Source organism: Drosophila rhopaloa, unplaced genomic scaffold, assembly GCF_018152115.1.
Source record: "Drosophila rhopaloa isolate 14029-0021.01 unplaced genomic scaffold, ASM1815211v1 contig_178, whole genome shotgun sequence".
NCBI classification, from domain to species: domain Eukaryota; kingdom Metazoa; phylum Arthropoda; class Insecta; order Diptera; family Drosophilidae; genus Drosophila; species Drosophila rhopaloa.
The window spans coordinates 3499744-3522202 of record NW_025335059.1 but is presented as its reverse complement, the minus strand read 5'-3'; the positions used below and the strand labels follow the sequence as shown (position 1 = coordinate 3522202).

General features: G+C 38.9%; 2 protein-coding genes across 3 annotated transcripts in view; one reads left to right on the top strand and one right to left on the bottom strand.

Annotated features, from left to right (window-relative positions):
- Positions 1-22459, top strand: part of LOC108037036 (cadherin-87A) — a 59280-nt gene that overhangs the window by 10789 nt on the left and 26032 nt on the right. The window contains exons 3-4 of one of the 2 annotated variants that reach the window (XM_044458855.1): positions 2604-2622; positions 22293-22322. The gene's annotated coding sequence lies outside the window, so the exon portion shown is untranslated. The remainder of the gene's footprint in view (positions 1-2603; positions 2623-22292; positions 22323-22459) is intronic. The other variant, XM_044458856.1, reaches the window with a different exon arrangement.
- On the bottom strand, positions 6381-8674 carry LOC108037031. Its single transcript, XM_017113464.2, has 2 exons — positions 7965-8674; positions 6381-7785 (listed from the first exon to the last, which is right to left on the bottom strand). Exons 1-2 carry the CDS (start codon positions 8633-8635, stop codon positions 6516-6518), a joined length of 1941 nt encoding a protein of 646 aa, XP_016968953.2. The 5' UTR covers positions 8636-8674; the 3' UTR covers positions 6381-6515.

Sequence of the window (22459 nt, the reverse complement as noted above, 5' to 3'; positions counted from 1 at the left end):
TAATGGCTGACGCATGTAATACACACACACACAAGATGGCAACTCCCATTTCCCTTGCCCCCACTGTTCATTTATATTTTGCAATATAACGCAATGGTTCCTGCTGTGGATTGTGGATCCATCGATTTCATTTCTTGCCATTTTCCGCATTTTTCACAAATCTGTTTTTCCACACACACACACACACACTCCTTCGTTTATGGCCTGTTGGCGGGTTTGTGTATATGTGGAGTTATCTGAGGCAGCCGCCAGACGCCAGTTCATATTGATTACAACAAATTTGCCGTCGCCATCCGTTCGGAGTTGTCGCCGGCTTTGAAGAAAGAGAGAAAAAACGTGATTATATAACTGATATATGTAAGCCAGTAAGTACTTGCCTGCGTATGCCGGTTTTTATTAATCTTTCCTTTTTGTCGAATACATCCACGTTCCATTAAAGATCCATTAAGGATATTGAAATATGATTTGGCATACATAGTAATTTGAGATTTAGATAAGAGCATTACATTTCAGTTCATTGTCAGGGTCTTCCGTATGTCTTCGTATAGTTCTTTCAAATTTTATAAAAATAAAAAAAACTTATCAAGAGTATTTTGATTGGCAGGTTCATTTTAATTGTATGAGCTTTATGAGCATGTCATTTGGAATCGTTAGATTTTCGTTTATATATGCTTTATAAAATATTTCTTTAGCATTTAAGATTAAAACGAAAAGTTGACCAGACAAAAGAAACTATTCAACCCCAATTTATCGACATGTTCATCTAGATTTTATTTTTAGATTATTTATTAAGAGGATATTCATTCTTCACTCATAATCGTTGATAGAGTTCTGTGGCGCTGGTTTCTAAGCGTTCTCTTTCCATGTGATTATTTTCCTGCTGTGATTTTGTCTGCTTTTATTTTTTGCACAGTTGCAATTCTACACTGAAAACAACACATCTCTAAAGTGCTATTTAATGATTTAGGAAATTAGTACTATTAAATATATTGTAAAGAAAGATATAAAATGGGATAACCTGTATTGAAGGTAATGAAGCTAATTTTCTGATCATTATTATACCCGTTACTCGTAGAGTAAAAGGGTATATTATATTCGTGCAAAAGTATGTAACAGCTAGAAGGAAGCGTTTCCGACCCTATAAAGTATATATATTCTTGATCAGGATCACTAGCCGACGATTACCGTCTGTCCGTCTGTCCGTCTGTCCGTCTGTCTGTCCGTCTGTCTGTCTGTCTGTCTGTCCGTATGAAAGATCTGGAAACTAATATTTTGCATGTAGATTTTAGAAGTTCCTACGCAGCGCAAGTTTGTTTCAAAATGGTGCCACGCCCCCTTTAACGCCCACAATCGCTTATATACGATTTTAAAAATTTAAATATTTCGGAAAAGAAAAAATGCAGTTTTATTGTGTTTATCAATACCTATCGAAATGTAGAAGAAATTTTTCAAATCGGACCATTCGTTAAAAAGTTATGCGTGATCAAAGTTTCTATTTCCATCTCCCTCGCACTCCCTTTACCTGAGTAACGGGTATCTGATAGTCGGGGCACCCGACTATAGCGTTCTCTCTTGTTTTTCTGCTGCATTGGTACCTCTTTTTTCGCCACTCCACTCCACTCCCACTTTGGGTAGCAACCTCAACTGGAATCCGTTCACTCGCTTGACATTTAGTGCCGGCTGCTGCTGCTGGCCATGTCTTGGGGTCTTCGATGGGGACTGAATCGGAGACTGGGGCAGAATCAGGGTCCGAGAAAGAGACAGCGGCTGAAACTGAGACTGGCGCTCTTTTGCTCTTTTGGCGACGACGGCTGCTGTCTGGAATTTCGTTGAACCGGTTTATGTGTGTGGTTTGCCAGTGGCTGCTGTGGCAGTTACTGCTATTGTTGTTGGCGTCTGGGTAACTGGCTCCGAAAATACAAAATACTTGCACAGCACACGGCTTTTTGTGCGATACTTGGCTAACCAACTGGCCACGCCGCACACACACACTAACAGGCACACAACAACACTCGCATAAACATGGATATAACACACAACACACACATAAAACAGCGCGCATATTTGTCGTTGCGGATTATTTCATAGCACAATTCTCCTCCACTGAAAGCAATCGGGGGTGGCAAAGTGGGCGGTGATGGGCCAGCAATGACCATGCTCTTCCATTCACGTTGTTCTAAAATCTTCCTTTCTCTTTTTGCTGATTTTTTCGATTTTAGCTCTTTTGCACAGTTTGGTTGGCTGTTAATTTACATTGCAAAAGTTGTCATTTGACGTTATACGCAATTTGCAATTCAATAGTTTATAGATTTTGGTATTGTCAGTAGTATGTATGTACTCTATAAGCTTAGATGTGGGCTTGGAGTGGGGCTGAGTGGATATTGTTGTTGGTGTCACACATGGTTGTAAGTAGGTAACTGGAGCTAACCGTTCTAAGGAGGGGTTTAGGATTAGGTCATATTGATATAGATATTGAAAGCATATTAAGGCATGCACTTTAATTTGAAGTTAAGCAAGGGAACATACTCCTATTTTAATTTGGGGAAACGTGTTTTGTCTTTAAATGAATTAAAAGATTCTTATCTTTTTTCTTTTTATTGCAGATTCTACAAAACAACAGATGTAAGTACAAAACTATCAAAAACCAAATAAAACAAAATTATAAATAAAATATCTTGCAAGAAAGTTCTTGTGAGCTCTCCATAAGCTTTTGCCTCCGTGTCCAATCACTCAGTGACCAATAGTTTGGCATGTGCCAGATACAGAACTTGTCTGCGGTCAAGTCTTCTTGTCCGATCGATCCCATCCCCTCAACGTCGACCATTTGATAAATCTAATCAGTTAAAATGCATCCGTTCAGTTCAGACAGGGCAATGTAGAAGCCAAACATTGTTCGAAATTTTGGTATTGGTTCTATGATATGTTTAGAGCTCGAATGATGCCCACAAACTATGCAAACCAGCTAAATGCGATTGGTTTTCGGGTATTGGCCACATTTCACTACCCAACGAAAATTGATTCCAATGCAAATTGATAATGAAATATGCGATGGAAAATGCATTAGTATAGACTCTGTGGCAGCATTCTTATCGCTGCTATGCCAACACCCGATGTTTAACCCGCGCATTTCCACCCCCTGATTTGGTCATTAAATGCTATGCGGCAAATAAATGAAATGCGGTTAACACAATGACAGTGCGATTAGGCAAAACCATAATGGACGAAGAGATGCGGAAAAAGGGAAACGTTGGGACTAAATGCTGGGAAACGCGTCCTTTTTGGTGGGCTTTTGTGGTGCAGTTGCTTCTGGCAATGTGGTTGCTTAAATCATAATCCACACACATGTGTTTGTCTCAACAGAAGTCAAGTTTGTCTGTTCCAACCACAATTGGTCAACATTTAGTGTTCTGAAAGGAGAATGTATTAGTGCTCCGAATTCAATTTAATATTAAATGCAGGAGAAGTTGTAAAGATGCAATTATAAAGACATTAAACAACAAAGCTTTGTGAAGTGAAAAGTGAATCCATGTCAATCCAGCTTTTCCACATTTTGCAACTTTTAATCACATATGTTACAAATTCAAATAAGTTACACAGAAATACTAACATATTTAAATTGAGTTATCATCAAATCAGGCAAATCAAACAGATACTTATTAAAGAAGAATTTTTCATCAATATAATCAATATTCAGACTCTCAAAATTATTACAATGAATTGACAATCTCATGATTTATTCAATTTTATACTGAGCAGAGCAGATGACAAAACATTTCATAGCAATAAATCTCAATTGGGAAGTAAGTAAGAAATACTCGCACAATAAATAACAGTAATTATGCAAGAAAATGTTCAAATAAAAACGAAATTTGTCGTCGTCCTTCTTCGACTTCCTTTTATCCCCGTTCCATTTCCCTCTTTCAATGATCCATAATTGCTATTAATTGTGCTTGAGATTTGCATAGCAAATAAATCTAAGAGGGAAAATGCAAAACATAAATTCAACAATTGCTTGACACTTGAGCAGAGTTTGAAAGTTTTCTCGGCCGTTGTTACTTGTTGTTGTCGTCGCTATTGTCGTTGTCTAAATTATTTAGCATTGTGTAAACTTGTTCAAGGTTGAATAGGCATTTATATCGAATGGAAATTAAATGGCAACACAAGCAGCAACCTCAAAGAAAAACATTTGAATTACATCGAAGACAATTCGAAATGCCAAAAGGCAGCCAAAGTTTGCATCGATTGTTTTTGGTCCAAGCTCGAAATCAAATTGTGCCAAATTACTTGGCCAGCAAAGAGCTTGGGCTAACCAATATTGTTTCTATCTCTCTCTGAATGTGTATCGTCCTCTTTGTCTATGTGGCTGTCTGTGGTCCAAATGAATAATTTGGCATCGCAGATAAACGAAATCAATGTCCACGGCCCGGGCCCGAAACCAAATGGCAACATCTGCACATCGCGCTGGATGTAGGGGCCATCAAGGGGTGAAACGGTTTCTGTGGGCTATTGGAACCTCTGGGCCACTCTGGGGAACTTGTTATTGAATTAAAGTGACTTGATTTACGGTGCGTTCTGGTCAAAAGCTCTTAATGGCATTTGCCACGAGTCCAGCTACCCTCTAACTCTCTAACCCGTTCGGTAAGGTCCTTTCTCGTTTTCCCCGCCCCTTAGCACCGATTCACCCATTTTCCAAAATTAAGTTTGCGCTCTCTGATGCTATAACCGTCAACGGTTCGTATGCGTGATATTAAGTATACGACATGTTGCGCTATGCAGTATATATGAATGATAGGGTTGTTAGTGGTGCAGAATAATAGTGTTGCAACTGACCATAAAATTGTTAATATGTAACATGTTGTGGTAGTTAATATACATATAATATACATATAATTAAGGAGTTACCTTTAATTTGTGAGCGTACTAAAATCTAATTTAATGTTAAAATTGTAATGTTTTTTTTAATCTGGATATGGTTTAGGCAAACTTCTTCAACAAGGATCAATGTATACTAATTAAGGATATAATTAATTGTAAAATAAACTGATATTTACAACAAACTTGGTAATTGAAAATAAGCCCTTAATGATGTGGTAATAACTACGTAATCACTGCTATCCGAAAATAGTTCCACTGTTGACTAAATAATGCATAATTGAGACAAATTTAATCAAAAGTTAGAACAAAATAATTTCACGCTATCACTCATGCAGGTTGCCAACTTTTGTTTGCCATAGTTTACCCGCCCCAGTACTTGAATGCTTGTTGTGGCAGCTGATAACATGGTTATCGTGGTTGGACTCATTGTTTTTCCCATTATTGCGGGTGTTTCAAGCGCACACAAACACGCGTAACTTAACTGAATTTATCTAAACTAAGGCGAACCTTAAATGACAACAGATAGCGCTAATAATTTATGCATGCTGCATGTTGCAAGTGGAAGCCAACATCGGGAGCCACCCACCACCCAACCACCGCCCACTTCCACGCTTTATCTTGTAGTAGCCACGCCTCCTCAACCGTCGAGCAGGCACCACATGGACACAGGCACCCGCACACGCTGACAAGGCTGCACATAATTTAATTAAAATGAAATCTCGCACGGGGCGCTGAACTGCAAACTGTGAATGCAAATTATTATTAATTACAGCAGAGCGACGACAAATGTTTATGCCCGCCATATGTGTGCCAGTCGCTCTGTCCCTGTCTGTCTTTGCTGGCGTTCACATTAGAGGTGCTCACGTGAGCAAATCAAATCGTCTTTCGCAAACGAGAAAATCACTTTAAGCCCGATTCACGAAATTAATTTTTTTTGTCGATTTCTCACAAGAGCAAAATAAGGAAAGCCGAAGTCATCAAGTTTCAATCATTATACATAGTACTTAATATCTCATCTTAAACTATCTTTTTATGAATATAACTTTTTGCTAGTGTTTTTTCGGATTTACTTTTTGTGTCACGCTCTCATATCCAGCATGATGCATGCTTGGTAAGACACAGCGGCGCCATCTGTTGACAGTTTGTCGCAAAAACAGCTTTGGTTAAGTGCATGGGTGTTTATGTGCGGTAAATGAAATTAAGAGAAATCTAAACACATTTGCTGGCCATTTATCCTAATGCCAGCTACTTTGGCTTTCCCTGGTTCTTGCTGCAACAGTTCTTTTTTCCACAATTTCCCATTGTGTAAACAAATTTACCTGCATATTAATTGTAATTGATTCTATGGACTACTGAGCCATAGGTTGTGGTTTTTATGCGTCAATGATGTGGATTTGGTAGGCTTCTCGTTCACAATTACATTTATTGTTTACACAATATGTACATATATGTAGCTTTGTCAACAACATCAGTAATAGTCTTTAAATGTTTTGGATTGAATTCAAATTAATTAAAATCATCAAATAATATTAGAGGCCTAACTACAAAAAAAGGAAAATATTAAAATTAATTATGTATTTTCTTTTTTATGTTTTGATAACTGATATTTTTGCGAATAGAAGTTAATAATAAAGGGGAGTTTAGGGACAGTAGCAGTAGATCTCGATGGGCTCTTCTCGGGCGCAAAAGGATTGTTCCCTGTATCGGTCCGTCCGCGTTATAGCTCCTTGCAGTGAGCTGTCGTTCTTGGAAAGAACGGTGGCATCGAAGTGACCGTTTCCCGGCTCGGTCACCAGACGCACGGTGATCGTTTCGAGAATGACTTCTTGCTGTTTTCGCAGGTAGGCATCCTCCACTTTAAGCAGCTCCAGTTGCTGACACTGCTTATAGGGTAGCAGCAGCTTATTGATACTCGCCACGGCAAACTGAGCAATCCGATGAATGCTGCGGATATTCCACGGTATCTTAATGAATCCATCGCATTCGCAGAAATGCAGCGGTATGCGGGCGGAGAAGCAGCTTCGCTCTTCGGGAATGGGCAGAAATAGAGAGACATTGTGATTGTTTCGCAATCGCAAAGTACGGTTGCGAATCCGCTCGTCGCCGATGTTTTCCAGGTTCACCACATCCTTGAGGGTCTCATGGATATCGTATGTGGTCACCAGGCGTTTAGCGTTGGTGCGAAGATTTGCCACAGCCAGCGGAAATCGGTGTTCTAGCCACCGCGGGTATATAGCCACCATCGTTGGCAGCGAGGTCTCTCTCATGCCCTGGAAGGTTTTCACAAAAGGACCAAAACGAAGGCCATGATCGGACAAAAGCAGGACCAAGGTTCTTTCTAGGATTTTGCGCCTTTCCAGCGCTCGCAGGATCAGATAGTACTGCAGGTCCGTCTGTTCGCCATACTGAAAATAATCATGTACGCCCATCGTCTGCCAAAACAAGGCAAAAAATCCACTATCGAAACATCTCGCCTGCATATGCGGCAGCAATCTATAGATGAAGTCGTACAGAACATGGTGGTAAACTCGATCGCCACTGCAGGTGATCTCATCTGGTCCCCGCGCCACATATTTGGTATTCTTGTGGATCTCGTTCATCACACTGCGCAGATAAAAGTCGGTTGGCCTACGCTTAAAACCGGGTTTTGCATAGGTAAAGGTGCCACCAACGCGTGAGTCCTCGCCAAATATTGTTGCATAACCAGCCGCCTTGAATTCGTGCCACAGAAGGTGGCATCGGTCGTAGTTTGCCATTTGATTTGCCCCAAAGCATCCGCTCAAAGCCTCCAGTTCATCCACACTCTGACCGCTCAGCAGGGGCATCAGATTCGGATATGAGTTTTCCCCGACGCGATTGTAGCCCCACAGCTCGGTGTGCGGCAGTCGATCCAAGAAGTCCATTACTCGACTGTAAAGACGGAAACATTATTGCTTTATTTGGTTGGAGTCAGCAAACTAGGTTTCTGTTTAAAAATAACTTTTATAAGAGTTTTCTAAATTAAAATATTAATGTCTTCGTAGGAAAGTTATTTGGTGGCGCTTTGTCTAAATACATTCAACGCAATACATTTAAAAGCAAATACTTACGTAAAGTAACGTTGGTAGTGCATATGGGAAATGGAGTCGATGCCCAGGATCAAAACGGAAAGGCCCTTGACGGTTTCCAACTTTGCAGGCTTACTTTTCGGCGTTTCTGGCATTGGAAGAAACATCAGGACGTCATGATACACTAGACGGCCATAGTCCAACCAGCACCAGACCCGCAGAGTTATATTTCCCGACTTTACCTCGGTGAAATTACGCCACCTGCTGAAGCGAAAGACGTTCGATTCCAAGTACTTATTGTCAAAGTCGTTCTTTCGCACAAAGCGTTTGTAGGCGCAGGAGATTTCGCTTATCCTTCGTACTTCGATCTTCTCCCAAAGTTTTCTCCGATTTGCGGCCAAATATAGGTAATTTCGACCGCCTTTAGATTTCGGCACCATCAGCCTTATCATGTAGCACCAGTAAATGGGCATGTGCGTCATATGGTACATCGCGATGGGCGAAAGCGGATCCATGGAGATTATCTGGCATTGTGACGTGTTCACGAACAGCCCTCTTTTCTCCTGCTTGCCTTCTAGGGGCGGCTGGATTTCCTCCTTGGATTCAACAGGCTCTCGGTAGTGTTGCAAAAGTAGCAGAAACAAAATTATGCACACCAGTACGATGTTTAAGCCGGTCTTTTTTACCTCAATCAATAATAGGTTATAACCCATTGAAGAAATTTATTTTCCGGCTTTTTTGTTGAAGAAAGAGAAAATAAATATTTTTTTCAGGGGAAGTCAAATTTTTGATTGAGGTATCTAGATCTAGTTTCCATGAATTTTATATTATCAATTGTCACAAACAGATGTTTCCAAGAAATTTGTCGAAATGTTATTTTTGTAGAATTGCTTTAAAATGCAAACAAAATGTAATTTTTTTGTTTAATTTTTGTATAATTTAAAAGCAACACAAAAGCAATTGTTAGAATCTGTTTTTGTCCCTCTTAAATTCACATTTTTTCTCTTTTAGTTTATTTCTTTTAAAATATTATCACAGCAAATAAAAAATGAATTTAATTACGAGTTTAAAAGTCGAATATATAATGAAAATAATCGGTGACATTTTCTAGACATAAAACAATAACTTTAGGGTTAATAGTAATATTTGAACCTTATTTTAATGACGGTTATAAGTTTTCCAGAAAGATTATTGGCCCAAAAAGAAAAACTTGTAAATTATTATCATGGTTTGATTGACTTTAAACTTGGTGCCCACACTCTTGCTGCAGTTTGTTCTGTGTCAATTAGCATAGTTAACAGTTTCAGTTATTTCGGCCTTTTTGGCTTTGTTTGTGTTTAAGAAAAAATTGAAAAGAAAAAATTTAAACAAAGAACAGCAAAAGGGTCAAAACAAAGACAAAGTAATGAGACCCCGACAAGCGTTCAGTGATTGAGTTTGTTGTCGGGCTTTTTAATTAGGCTGGCTAGATTGGATTTTGCATTTTCAGTTCGCTCGCTATCTTTCTTAGTCTCTTTCAATTTGTAAGATAAGACTAACGAGTTGCTTTTACTTTGCAAAAAACTCTTTTCACTAGAAAATAGTACATTTAGAATTGTCTGATAAGAAAAAAAATACATTTTGACAATAGTTTAAATCAAAAGAGAATTTAACGTTACAGACAAGAAAGTCTTCATGTTTTATCCTTTTGGAGCATTTTATTTCAAAAATTAAAAGTCTAAATTTTGCTGAATTTTTGTTTAAGGTGTCTTTCTTCAATCCAAGCGAAAGTAATCGGATCTATTTCACAAAATGGGAATTGTGTTTCTCATTCAATTTTCATTCTCGTCTTCATTTTTCTCTTTGTTCTCTCATTGCTGGAATTCTTTTCCGTAAGCGAATTTCGCTATGTTGTTTTCTTTAATTTTCCGAGAACGGAGGCCAAAAAGCGGCGGCTTCCTGCCTTCCCGTGATCCTTTTTCTTTGCAACCCTGTAGTCCCCTGCTCCAGCAGCTTTCCTTTCCTCGGTCATGTCTCGTTTGCAGCATCCTGTATCCTGTGTAAAACATATGCATACATTTTATACCATTACAGCATAACAATATTGCATTTGCAGAAACATTTCTCTCGCTGGCCCACAACCGCTACCCTTTCGTTTTGTTTTTTTTTTTTTTGGTACCTCTCCGTCTCTTTCTCTACCGCCAACTGTCTTGCGTTATATGAATCCACCGTGAATCCTGTGGATCCTAGCGACCTGCTGCCGCCATCCGTTGCCTTCACCCACGTTAGCTTTGAGTTACGGTTTCCATGCGCATACCCTGTAAATATTAAGATGGTAGATATTGAATTTTCAAGAAGATATCCTCGAAGTGTTATCGCATGACAACATACAAATGGTTTGTGGCCTTAAACTATACGAATAATATATTTTGAAAACTTTGGATAGTTACATTAAAAAACTAGCTCTAAAATATTTTCTTTTATACCATAAACAATTTTACAGGATATCTCTGGATTTCCACGGCCCCTATACTGAACTTGTAGCTTGCCGTGATTGTTGTTGTTTTATTTCGTTGAATTTCAGTTTCAGTTTTTGGTTGTGGGTAAAGTTTTTACCTGTGCTTACGCCACCCACCAGCATCTCTCAACTCTTCGACTTGTCTCCGCCCGCCCGCTGCCTGCTCCAATTACTGTTTGCATAGTTGAGTGTCGTCTGCGGAAATTTGTTTATTTTACGCGCATTGCGTTTCGCCTCTCCTCGGTTGGATAACCATCCTGCCTCGCCCTTCTGTCGTCTGGATCCTTGGCTTCTCCTTTTTCGCCGGAATAGAAGGGGCAGGCAGCACAATGAGACATGACGACGGCGTATCCTACGACCGATTCGCTAAGACAAACTGACAGTTAAATGCGTCAGACTCGTTGCAGATTTCATTTGGCGTGAATTCTTCTTTACATTTCCCCCCTTTTTTTTATGGGTATCCTCTCTTTTTTGCCAATGTATTTTGCATTTTTGTAGCTTTCGTTGACATTTCCCTCGGCTGCGAAACCTTGTGCATTGAGCAGGTTTATAGCTTCCTCTTCTGCCACCGCCGTTGCTGCTTCTGCCAAACGGTGCAAGTTACAGTCGCAGTTACCGTCAGAGTTGAATACCACCACCAGTTCATTCCCCTGCTCGACAAAAAAAAAGGTTACATCAAGAAATGTCAGACACAGCCGTGACTACCAAAAAAAGGCAACAAAAAACACAGAAAAAAAAACAAAAACGAATCGTGGGAAATGCCAGGATGAAGGCGGAGGACCGTTCACCACTGCGTATGTGCAATAAGTTGCTCATCAAATTGCGTTACGTATACGCACACAACCGTAGAAAGCAAACCTAATGAAAATGTCGTTGAGGCTGTGGATAACAAAACAGTTTGTGATTAGATGTTTTAGTTTGTCCATATCCATTTAAACTGTTGCCTTTAAAAGTAATTGAAAAACCAGAAGAGAAACAAACTTCGGCCAACCGATTTATATACATTTCAACGTATATACTCGTACTACCCACAACAGAAAGAATTAAAAAGATTTTTTAAAACAAATTACAAAAAACATTTTTAGTTGAACAAAAAAAATTGAGTAGTCCATTTGTTTTTGTAACTATATTTTCTTATTTATGAATACAACTTTCTTTATTTAAAAAAGAAAGCCACTTTAAGGTCAAATCAGATTTTAGACAATACAAATTGGATGAGTTGGCTTAGTGCAGCATTTGATACGATTTGACTTCTCATCCTGAACCGGAAACTGAATGGATACATGGCAACGGACACACAATTCGTCCTCGTCGTTAAGAGTTCGAGGAAGGCTTCAATCACTTGACATGTTCAGCAGTCAATTTGTGGATTGCTGGGATTGCAGCTCCTCCTTCTGATTTTGCTCCTAATACTGCTACTTTTGCTTAGTGCTCATCATGTGCCTTAGATCCTACTCGTTGCTCCTCCTCCTGCCATTGTGGCATGTTGCAAGTCCTTGTGCCGGCTGACTGGCCAACCAGAAGAGACGGGTCCAGTGTGCAGTTGGCCTGTGGCCAGGTATTCTGACCTGTCAGAGGAACTGAGCATATGAGCATCCGTCCGTGGGTGGAGGTTGCTGCTGTGGTTACTGCAACTTCTAAACCTGCTGATTCCGCCTCCTCGCCTGCCGTTGTCCTTGCCAACAACTATGCGTTGACAGCGACTGCCTCGAATCCTTTGCCTAACTGTGTCCTTAAATTAAAGTGGATTGAGTTTGAGGTAAGGGACGGGGGTTTGGGGTGAACAGCTAACAAGCCGATCATCAACCCACATGCGGGGGCTAAAAATATACCAGAAAACACCTAAGGGAAATGATTAATACAGTGTCGAAAATATGGGGCAAGGGCATTTTGGCACGCTAAATAAATATTAAAAATTTGTATTTGTATTTACTTAAAGATAATTATAGTTTCAGTGAAGATATTCCTTTTACCAATATAAAAGTTAATTGAAATAGTTTGAAAACTAACATATGCTAAAAATAATATTAAAGTTATTCGGTTTTATTATTGAACTTTTTAAAAATTGTACCTCTCTATCTTCAAAGATATATGAAATGCAGTGGTTTATACTTTTAAAAATATTTAGGTTAACCTAATACTCAGCCTGAAAAAACCTAACATTTCCTTTTGAGCGTTGCTTCTGTGCTTGCTGTTTGTCAGGCTACAAAATTACTCGGTCTGAGAGAAGTTTGGGCTGGAGAGGGGTTTACACAGGACCAACTTGCTGCCAATAACTCAACTAATTGTCGCTGCAAGTGGTCCCCCGTCCCTTGGATTTTCGCCCACCCTGCTGGCATAAAAATGAGCTACGAATTGTTAATTTCGAGCTGCAGCTGAGCAAAGAAATCGTTTTGGCAGCCAGGCGAACGCAGCCGAGTGGCAGCATTATTAAAGCCTTGTCAGCAGCAGGAAAAGCAGTGGCAGCAGCAGCCGCACGTGGCGCAAATTGTGGCATAAAACGGTAGCAAAGACACCTGCTGGCTGGCTCTGCATATTAATAAGTTGCTTGGGCCACGCTTTTCCCGCCACCATAATGTATATTTCCTCCTGCTTCGGTTCGAGCCAGGTTAGTGGGTTGGCTGTGGCCCAGCTGGCCATAGTTGGGCATTCATTAGACTCGTTGGCCAATTGCTGTTGTTGCTGTTGGTGCTGCCGCCGTTGTCCAACGGTGCGTATACGTTGTCGCTGCTGGCACTGCGGCTAGTTGAGGCCCCCACGCTTTAAATCTTGAATCATTTGCCCAGTTATGTAAGTTGCAAATGTTTCTTAAATTGAAGTAAAGTTTTAATATTTATCCACAAATACTTTTATTATTTTAAGACAATTCAATTCAATTTATATCAATTTTTTCCGGAAACTCATCTCCGTTTATAATAAATTGCTTAAAAATAATAAGCTCAAGTGATTTTCCAAGAACAAATTTGATAATGGAGAAGGTTTTAATACTTGTTAAAAAAAAACTCGTGCCAATTCGTAGTTGACCAAATTTACACCGAAATCCCAATGGCTTTCTTGTGTTCTTACCAATCGAAGAACACGGGCGCTAATGGCCTAAGCTGCATCTGAATACGCAGCAGCTGAAAAAAGAAATGGCGATAGCCTGGCGACAGGATGTCTGCCGTCTGCAGGAGGACTTTATGTCTGACTGTCCCCCTGTCTCTTTCGGCCAGTCCTTTCAACTGCATTGCCGCACTGCTGAACTTGAGTTGGGGCCTTGGTTTGAGCGGATTTCATTGTAGTCCGAGGGGAAGAGGGTTCGGTAGGGGCCGAATAGTGACGCCAGGGATTTCCCTGGCAGCCCAAAACGTCCTTCTAACGACTCTGTAGCCAGTTGCCAAATTTACTTCAATTTTTTATTTGCCGCCATGGCACGTAGAGCGTGCTAAATTTTCCGCACGCATTGTTTGCTTTATCCCAATCTCTCTATCTCCACCTATATCGGTATATGTATGTAACTCGGACATAGCCTTGTATCTGATACCCCAGTATTCTGTTTGTAGTGTATCCTGTAAATGTTGAATTAAGCTTGCTTTCATGATTTCATAATGGTAACCGAAAGTTGAAATCAATTTGTTAATTTAGCATGGTGTTGTTTTATTGACATCTGTTTATGATTTGTGATAGATGATTAGTCACTGTTGAATAGAAATGAGTTTGAATTTAATTAATTATGATAATTTATGTTTACAAAAATTGGGGAGTTGTATAAACTGTTTATTATTTGTTAGACAGAATAGACTTACCTATTAGTTATTGCATTCATTTGAAAGGTTCTTATGTTTTGCGATAATTTAATAAAATCAGTAAATGAGTTGCATTAGTCGTTCCAAACAATTGTTAAACAGCTTTATTTTTCCATTGGTTGCCATTGTTTTTAATTAGAGGGTATCCCGTACTTCAAACTATTCCCAATTGCTATCCCTTTTGTTCTCGATGAGTGCACTCCATTGCCGGTGGCTCGCTCGGCCCGTCTGGCAGTTTGCCAAAAAACTGTCAAAGCAACACGAGACAACGCCCGCCTCGTGCCGCCATCCACATCCACATTCACATCCACAGCCCCCCTGGAAAGTCGAATATCCTGCCAGAGGACAGGGACATGTGTGAATGTCAGGAGGAGCTCGCTATGAAAATTCTATACAAATAAAAATGCAATTCACACAAATGGACTCTTCACCCCCTTTTCGCTGTAAAACACTGACAGGGGCATTGGGATTGGGGGGTGGGTGTCACGAAAAATCAGTGATAAACGTGGACAAGCGGCAAAGATTGAATTAGTTTGTCGGACTCTTTTTGGGTTTTGTCGGCAGCAACAAAAGTGGGCAGCGTACGGGGATATATGTACATTTGTGCCATAGTTCATTTTCTGGATTCTCCGCCTCACTCGAATTCCCTGTCAATTGCATTTATTGATTTACTCCATAAATCTTTCGTTCCATGGTTTCAACAAAATGCAAAAATAAGAAACATCAATAAAAGCAAATCTATGGCATTGCATCTAATTGAATTTATTTTGTCCCTCTAATACTTAATTGAAAATAGCCCATCAAGTGGAGATGCATTTTTAGATTACACCGTTTCTATGGATTTGATTATTGTTCACTTAATTCCCTGTTTTATAAATGTATTTTGAATTGCACTACCATCAGATGTACAACTGGAGTGAAATGGGCTGTGAATTTAGAAATATATTCAGGGACTTTAAGTGCTTAACCCATTTTAAATAATTTTGAAATGGTCTGTAAATCAGTGATAATGGTACCCAAAAAATGTTTTTTTGTTGCATTAGTTCAGAATTATTTATAAAAGTCTATTGGTGGTTTAATGGTTAAATGCCAGAAAACTTACGTTTTTCTTTGTTTTTGTTAAAAAAGTAGAGTGTTGCTCTCTGAATACCGGTTCGATTCAAACAATAAAACAGCATAGTTCTCAATAATTGTTTACGCCGAAAATTTTCGCAATCCCTACAACTTTTCGATGATCACGTTTTGTTGTCCGGGATTGCAAATAGTTTTCTAATAAATTGGATAAACTCAAAGCCCTTTAGTAGCCACAACAGAATTGCTAACAAGGCAATCAGGGCAAACGAGGTCAGAGACTTTTCCAGCAAATTTTCAAGGCAATTCTGTTGAAGTTGACACTTTGTTATTAAGCTGCCCAGGATGCGTTTGTGTTATAGGCTCTTTTCCATATTCATGAATTGCCTATCCTCAAGACAGAAACACGTTGGCTCGATTATTTTGAATGATGACTATGCTGTACGCATTTGATCGAAGGGGGTGTCGGCATGACATGTTTCATAAATATTCAAAATGCATTTTGTGCAACCCCTCTGACATTGATGCTGATGCCGACGATGTGTTCAATGTGGGTCCAGGCGGAGATATCATGTCCGAAAAATTCCAGAGATTACTTCTGTTGTATGAATTCATTTCTCTCGAAATGAACAAAAATAAGTGAGCTTTTGTTTTTGGCAAATGTAACGACTACAGAGATATCTCCTTGTATGATGGAACTACATATTTTAGAATCAAATCATTCCATAAGAAACTATTTAAATTACAAAAGTAAGTTCGTTTCTCGATTCAGCAGAGAATGTTTAGACTAAAGCACCTTGGTTACAATCAGTTCGAAAATATAGCTTGATATTAAAAAATACATATTGTAATATTTGTATATTCCTGCATTGATAGTTTTCATTTAATGTATTGCATTCATATAAGAAATACTATATTATAAATTTTACAAGGTATGTCGAAACGAAGATCTTTTAAAATTTAAAATACCTTTTCAACCAAAATTTAATGGGTACTATATGACTGCAGTTTGGTCCTGTTTGGACTGACCATGAGTGATGTGCTGCTGAAAATGTATTTATAAAATTTATGCACTGCCCACACCAGAGGTCCTCGAGTGCTCAACTTGGCAAGTGGATTCTTCACTTTATGACCGGCACGAAGTCGACAGCTTCACGGATGGACTGCAACTATTTTGAATCCATTTGGGATCCCGAGTGTTTCTTTGCTTATATCTTGATTTATTTATTTGTTTAGCAGGCTCCCGCAAATAAAACAAACGATGTGAGTGTGTGTGCTTGAGTTTTGGGCTGCGAAAGCGATGGGAGCTAGATTAAGCATCAGTTCAATTAAGCAGAAAGCCAACAGTTGTCAATTAAATGGGAATGACAGGAAAATTGGGAGCTCCGTTCTGTGGACCGAAATAAACGTTAGATGACTGAATTGGGTCTTTAAAGTTGGTCTACTCGATGAGAGGAATGAACTCGGGTGCCCACTCAAAGATACTCATTAATTTCGGTGAATAAACTTGTAGACGTAGATGGGTAGGGGAATTAGCGGTGCGAAGGGAAGACATTCACCTTTAGCTCACAATCACAAGAATTTACTTCCCCTTTCGATTTCCCCCCCCAGAAAGAGTGTTTAATTACAGGGCACAGCAAATCCGCCAGCATATTGACCCAGCCAAGTGGAACGTGTCGAGTACGGTTAGTTAGAGCGAGTAAGCAGCTGTCGCTGTCTCCTTCTCCATCTCTGGCGTTTAACCCTTTGACAAGCTCCGAACGCAAAAAAAATGGAAAACAGCAAAGACAAATGAACAGATAGCAAATGTCATTAGTATTCAAGTTTGGGTCTGAGGCGAGGGTTAAGTGAAAACTTCAAGGTGTTATCTATTGGGCCGAAGCTCGATTGTAAATTGATATACTATTAACGCTTGGGCTTTACAACACTTTTACACAGATTTAAATTAACTAATTAACTAAAATTGTTAGGCAATGTAATGCTCGTTAAAAGTAAAAAATATTAAAAATATAATATTATAGATTTGTTTGTACACTAGTGTAAAAAGAGTGGTGATTTTATTAGATATTATGTATTATGCTGAACTAATCTAAAGCTTTTCATTTATTTATTTGAGGAATTTCTAAAAATGCAGTTCTCAAGGGCCGTAAAATGTAATTCAATTAGTTGGTTTTCATTTTCCGCTCTCGTTAGTCAGTATATTTGTTTTCATCAAAATACTTTAAATTATATCTGTGTTGTGACTGGGATTTAAATAAAAGCTCAAAAATTAAAGAGTTTTCTAATAATTTTTAAAATTGTTCTATCAACCCACCGCGACTATTCAAAGTTCTTTGTCGCCTTATGTTTGCTTTCGTCCTGGTTGTTGCTGCTATCCTTAGTCCTGCTACCATCTGTGGGTCACACGCATATGCATGAAGCGAATTTGGCCCGGAGTGTTCGTTTTGAGGGGTTCAGAGCGGTAGGAATCAGAGTGTTTTGGTGTGGCACTCATTGGTGCGTAGTCTGCCGTCGGCGACCTTTCGGTTGACTTTTCCACTTTGACGAAATTAAATCTGCAATGCTAAAATGATGATGGACACACTAGTGTGTGTGCGTATATGCGCTTGAATAAAAATTGAAAAAGCCATCACATGAGAGCAAAGGGAAAGTTTGATTCGAATAATGCTCCACGATGTTCTTAGCACTAATTAGTGGGCCGAATCACTTTGTGAGACTTTAACAATATTGAAATAATTTATAATCATTTTTTAAACATAGATGTTAAAGCCGTGAACTTTCCGGAAATAATGGTATCTTGATATAAGTTATTATCTAGATAAAAAAAAACTGAACGTGACGAGAAAGTGGGTCGTTTTTACGGATGTTGAGTCCGAGCACGCTTTCTGTATTTTCAATAAGAAATGATATCACGACTAGATAATGGAGTCTAAAAGCAAAATTTATACTTTAAAACATTTCGTATAAAGATGCTAAAGTTAGTCATATTTAAGGAACAGTTTATACTAAAATGTATAAACCTAATCTATGTCTTCTTTTAAGATACTTTTAAGTTTGGTCGCAACAAACAAGTCAATCAATATATTTAAAGATTATCTTAAATTACCAACACCATTCTTTTTACTGCACACCCTAAGGATAGTTATGAATTCGATGTTCAAAGTACTGGTTATATAAAAGCCAGAATGAGTATGTACGTTTCAATTTTATTCATTTCTTGCACTTCAGAATGTCCAGCTTCGTTGTTATTTTGCCTGTAGCTCCGACCAATGCAAACGTTCAGAAGTTTAGTCCATTTCCATGTCCATGTTCAAGTCCAGATCAGCAGTTGAAGGAATTTTGTAGCAGAAAGGAAGTTACAGAATCAAAAGCAGCGACCGAAGCAAAATCAGAAGCAACAACAACTGCAACGGCTTTAGAGTGAAACACTTTAGTAATTGGTAGCTTATTTCCATCAGCAGGCAGAATGACTGGCGGGGTCGGGGCTGGTTTCTAAGGGAAGAACTAAAGGAAATGAAGGGACAGAGCCAGAAAGCAGGACCAGAGTTGGAGCCGGAGAACAGGACTAAAGCCGGAGCTAACGGCATCACGATTATGCACAAAAGCCCGACTGTCAGGCTTAATGTGAAACGTCGCACAAATGAAACAAATGCAAAAAGCGATACGTTGGGATTGTGCGGGGGGTTGCGATGAAAATAAAATGGAAATGACACATCTTACACATGGCTTTAATACGAGGTTTGGCGAGCCAAACTTGAAGAGCATCTACATATATTTATCTGTTTCCTACACTTTCCTACTGCTTTATTTCTGTAAGGTGACTATCCATTCGTGGGTGTTTCCCAGAGGACAGTATCAAGAAAAGCGAGAAGGTAGAAAGCCATGTCGAAAAGAAAGCAGAAAAAAAAGGTTCCTACTTTGACATAATTAAACGCATTTGAAAGATGAAGATGTTGGGAAGAATAAGAGCAAGATGAAGATGTTGATGGTGACAGCAGTACCCCAACCCACCCCTGCCCCTCCTCCGGCTGAGTCTGATTCATGACATGGCCACGTCGTATAGGCGAAGGTGTGGCAATCTGCCACCTCAGTAACCTCCACCTTCCACCCTCCCACTTGCCACCGCACTGATGATGAAGCTGATTATGTTTGCTTCTCTGGCTATGTCCGACCTTCTGCCTCTTCATCTTATATATTTTTTACTCGGTCCTATAAAGAAGATTAAGTGCGCTTGGTCTATCAATATTACACTGGAAAATATTAAAGGGGCTACCAAAAATATATTTAACTGATAAAATAAACTTAAAATAAAACTTTATGTACAACTAAACGATATGAAATTTATTATATTTATGTTCTTTCCAATTAATTTTATTTAATTGACCTGTTTTCTTAATACACATTTAAATGAAATGCGTATGATTTCGACCGCTGCAAATATTTTGTATTATTCAAATTTAAATGTGAAACTGGTTTAATAATGATATATTTGATCTGAGACTTTCAACAGTTTCTGTTTCTACCAGTGTCTATGTGCAACAGCATCATTCTCCATCATACCGTTGGAGCAAGTTAAAAAGATTTGTGCGGAATTCAAGGCATTTTATTTGAGTTATTTAGTTGGTCGGCTGATGATATTTCCCCCTGATCGTTCCACTTCCACTTTGCTATTCCTGTTGGCATTTTATGGCGGCCATTTCTCTTATTTAAGGTGCGAGAGCATCAGCAATCCCACCATTCCTGTTCTTCTTCGGTTTCAACTGCTCGTTGTGGTGGCTGCTGCGGTCGATGTTGTTGCTCTTAAATCCATAAATTATGCAGACATTTAGCAGCCGCCACAAGACCGTGGAAAATTACGTATACGCCGCGTGTTCACCGCTTGTCCGTTCATAATTTAAGTTTTTCCCGCTTTTGGCAGTTTGCTCTTTTTGCCATTATTGTCTTCTTGGCTAGCTTGTGTTGTTCTTGTTTGTCAACATGTCTCTGGGTGTTGGCAGTGGCGTGTTATTGCTGTTGTTGTCGTTGTTGTTTCTATATTTCTGGGTGTGATTGTGGGTGTTTGTTTTTATCTGAGTGCCGCCTGCGGCCATGGTGATAACTCTGATGACGTTGATGAAAAACTTTTGATTGATGTGGTGGCAAAAACTTCATGTTTGTCATTAGGCGCAACTAGAGGCGGTGGGTGGAAAATGTGCTGGAGGGGAAGGTAAAGGGTTTCCTGCATGTGCGGTAGGCGAACTCAAGTTTTTGGCATAACAAACGACAGTCGGCAAAAAGTTGTTTCACTGCGCGCGTGTGTGGATGCAGCACTCGAAGGGTATTGCGAAAAGTTTTGTTTATTAATTAATTGGGTGCTCGTGCATGTGAGTGGTCCAAAAGAGTGGCTCTATCTGGGGCCGAAGTTATACAGATTCGCAGCCAATATGGTTTTGGCTGGGACTTAATTGAATAATTCGATTACTTTGATACCATCGGTCAAAGAAAGAAAGAAAACAGTGTATAAAAAAGACGTGTAGTGAAATCTTTAAATATAATTTATTTTTTAGGTATTAGATATTTTAAAATTTGTGTTTTATTCCACTTGAATTTATGTTTTTGAACCAAAACAAAAAATATTTAAGATAGATATGCAAATCTCTCTTTAACAATATGCAATATTTTTACTTCTGTGTTGAGTTCAAAAGCGACTGTAAGGAGGACTATTGAATAGGTTTGAAAAGCCAAATTTAACTCGCCAAAAGAAAATGAAAGCAAATTAAACCTTGACATGGAATCAGTAACGAATCCAACATTTTATGCACTCATTGCATACTTGGGAACCTTGGCAACACCTAACGAGATCTTTCAGTTGTTGGTTGGTTACCCTTATTTGGAGCTGCGGCTGAAACTATAGTTTTACCTGGGGGCCCTTAACTGTACAAGTACACCTGTACCCCTAGCCTGTTCCCAACAAGTCGGAGCCATTCATTACGTCGTGTTTGCCTTTGCCTAGTTGCAACCAACAATGCCACACTTTTCCCCACTTCGTAGTTCTTGTTTCTACTTTTTTCAGACCCTTTTTTTTACGCCCTTCCCCCTCTCCTCCTTTTCTATCGCCGTTTTGTTGAACACTTTTTAAACTTTTCTCGTTATTTTTGCACATTCGCTTGGGTTTTATGGGCACTGCTACACTAATTACCTTGTTTTTCGGAGAATTAACTTTTCGATTACTGTTGCCACAGTTTTCTACTGCTGCCAAGAAGAAGAAACTCAGAAGTGCAGTTAAAAAATACAAAACTATAGATGGGGATGGGAGAAGAGAAGAGAATCTGTATAACGAGTAAATTGTTTCTGGGATAGCCCCTCTGAATGCCACACATTTTTGAAAAATTATGGAATTATGCTAAAACGCACTGGAGAGCAGCAAATCACAGACAGAAATTGTGGTTGCAAATTTTTCGGTTTGGCAGTTTCCGAGCCCGCTGTTTTCCCCAGCCCTCTTGCCTATAAAAACCCCCTTTATTCACACTTTGCTGGGGGCATCAAATTGGGGTCGACCTTGTTGAGTTCAAGTTGATTTTTTACATAAAATGATGCTCATATGTATAATATGCATGCATCTGAATATATATGTAGTTTAATCAGAATATTTGCGAATGAAAATATGTAACTTTGAAGTAACTCTCAGAACTTTTTATGAGCTCCAGTCAATTAAGTTATACACCTTATTTCGACAAAAGTACTTTTATTCACTTGCCATTAGTTTTTTGCTTTTATAAAGTCTTAAGGATCTTTTTGTTTAAAGGCGTATTTATTATTAAAGCATAAAGGATAATATTGTTGAGACGAATTAAATCTTGCTAATAGCCATTTGAATTAAAAGCTCATAAAAGAGGCACTTCTAAAGTATTTATAAACTTTTTCAAGCATTTGCTTTGACTTTAAACTTTTCCACTTGCAAACTTTCCAATTTCTTAAACGTAAAACTTATACATAAAACTGTAATCAACTAATTATATCTTTCTTGATTCTTTACAGAAACGTTTGAAGTGTTAAACAGTATTAAAGGTAAGGATATTTTCAAACGGCTTACATAAGTGAATTATGAAATATAAGGAGGTCACTCTTGCATAAATTATTTGATTTGACCTTCGCTTTACCTTAATTACCTTTATAAATGCATACTTTGACTTCCAGAAAGATGA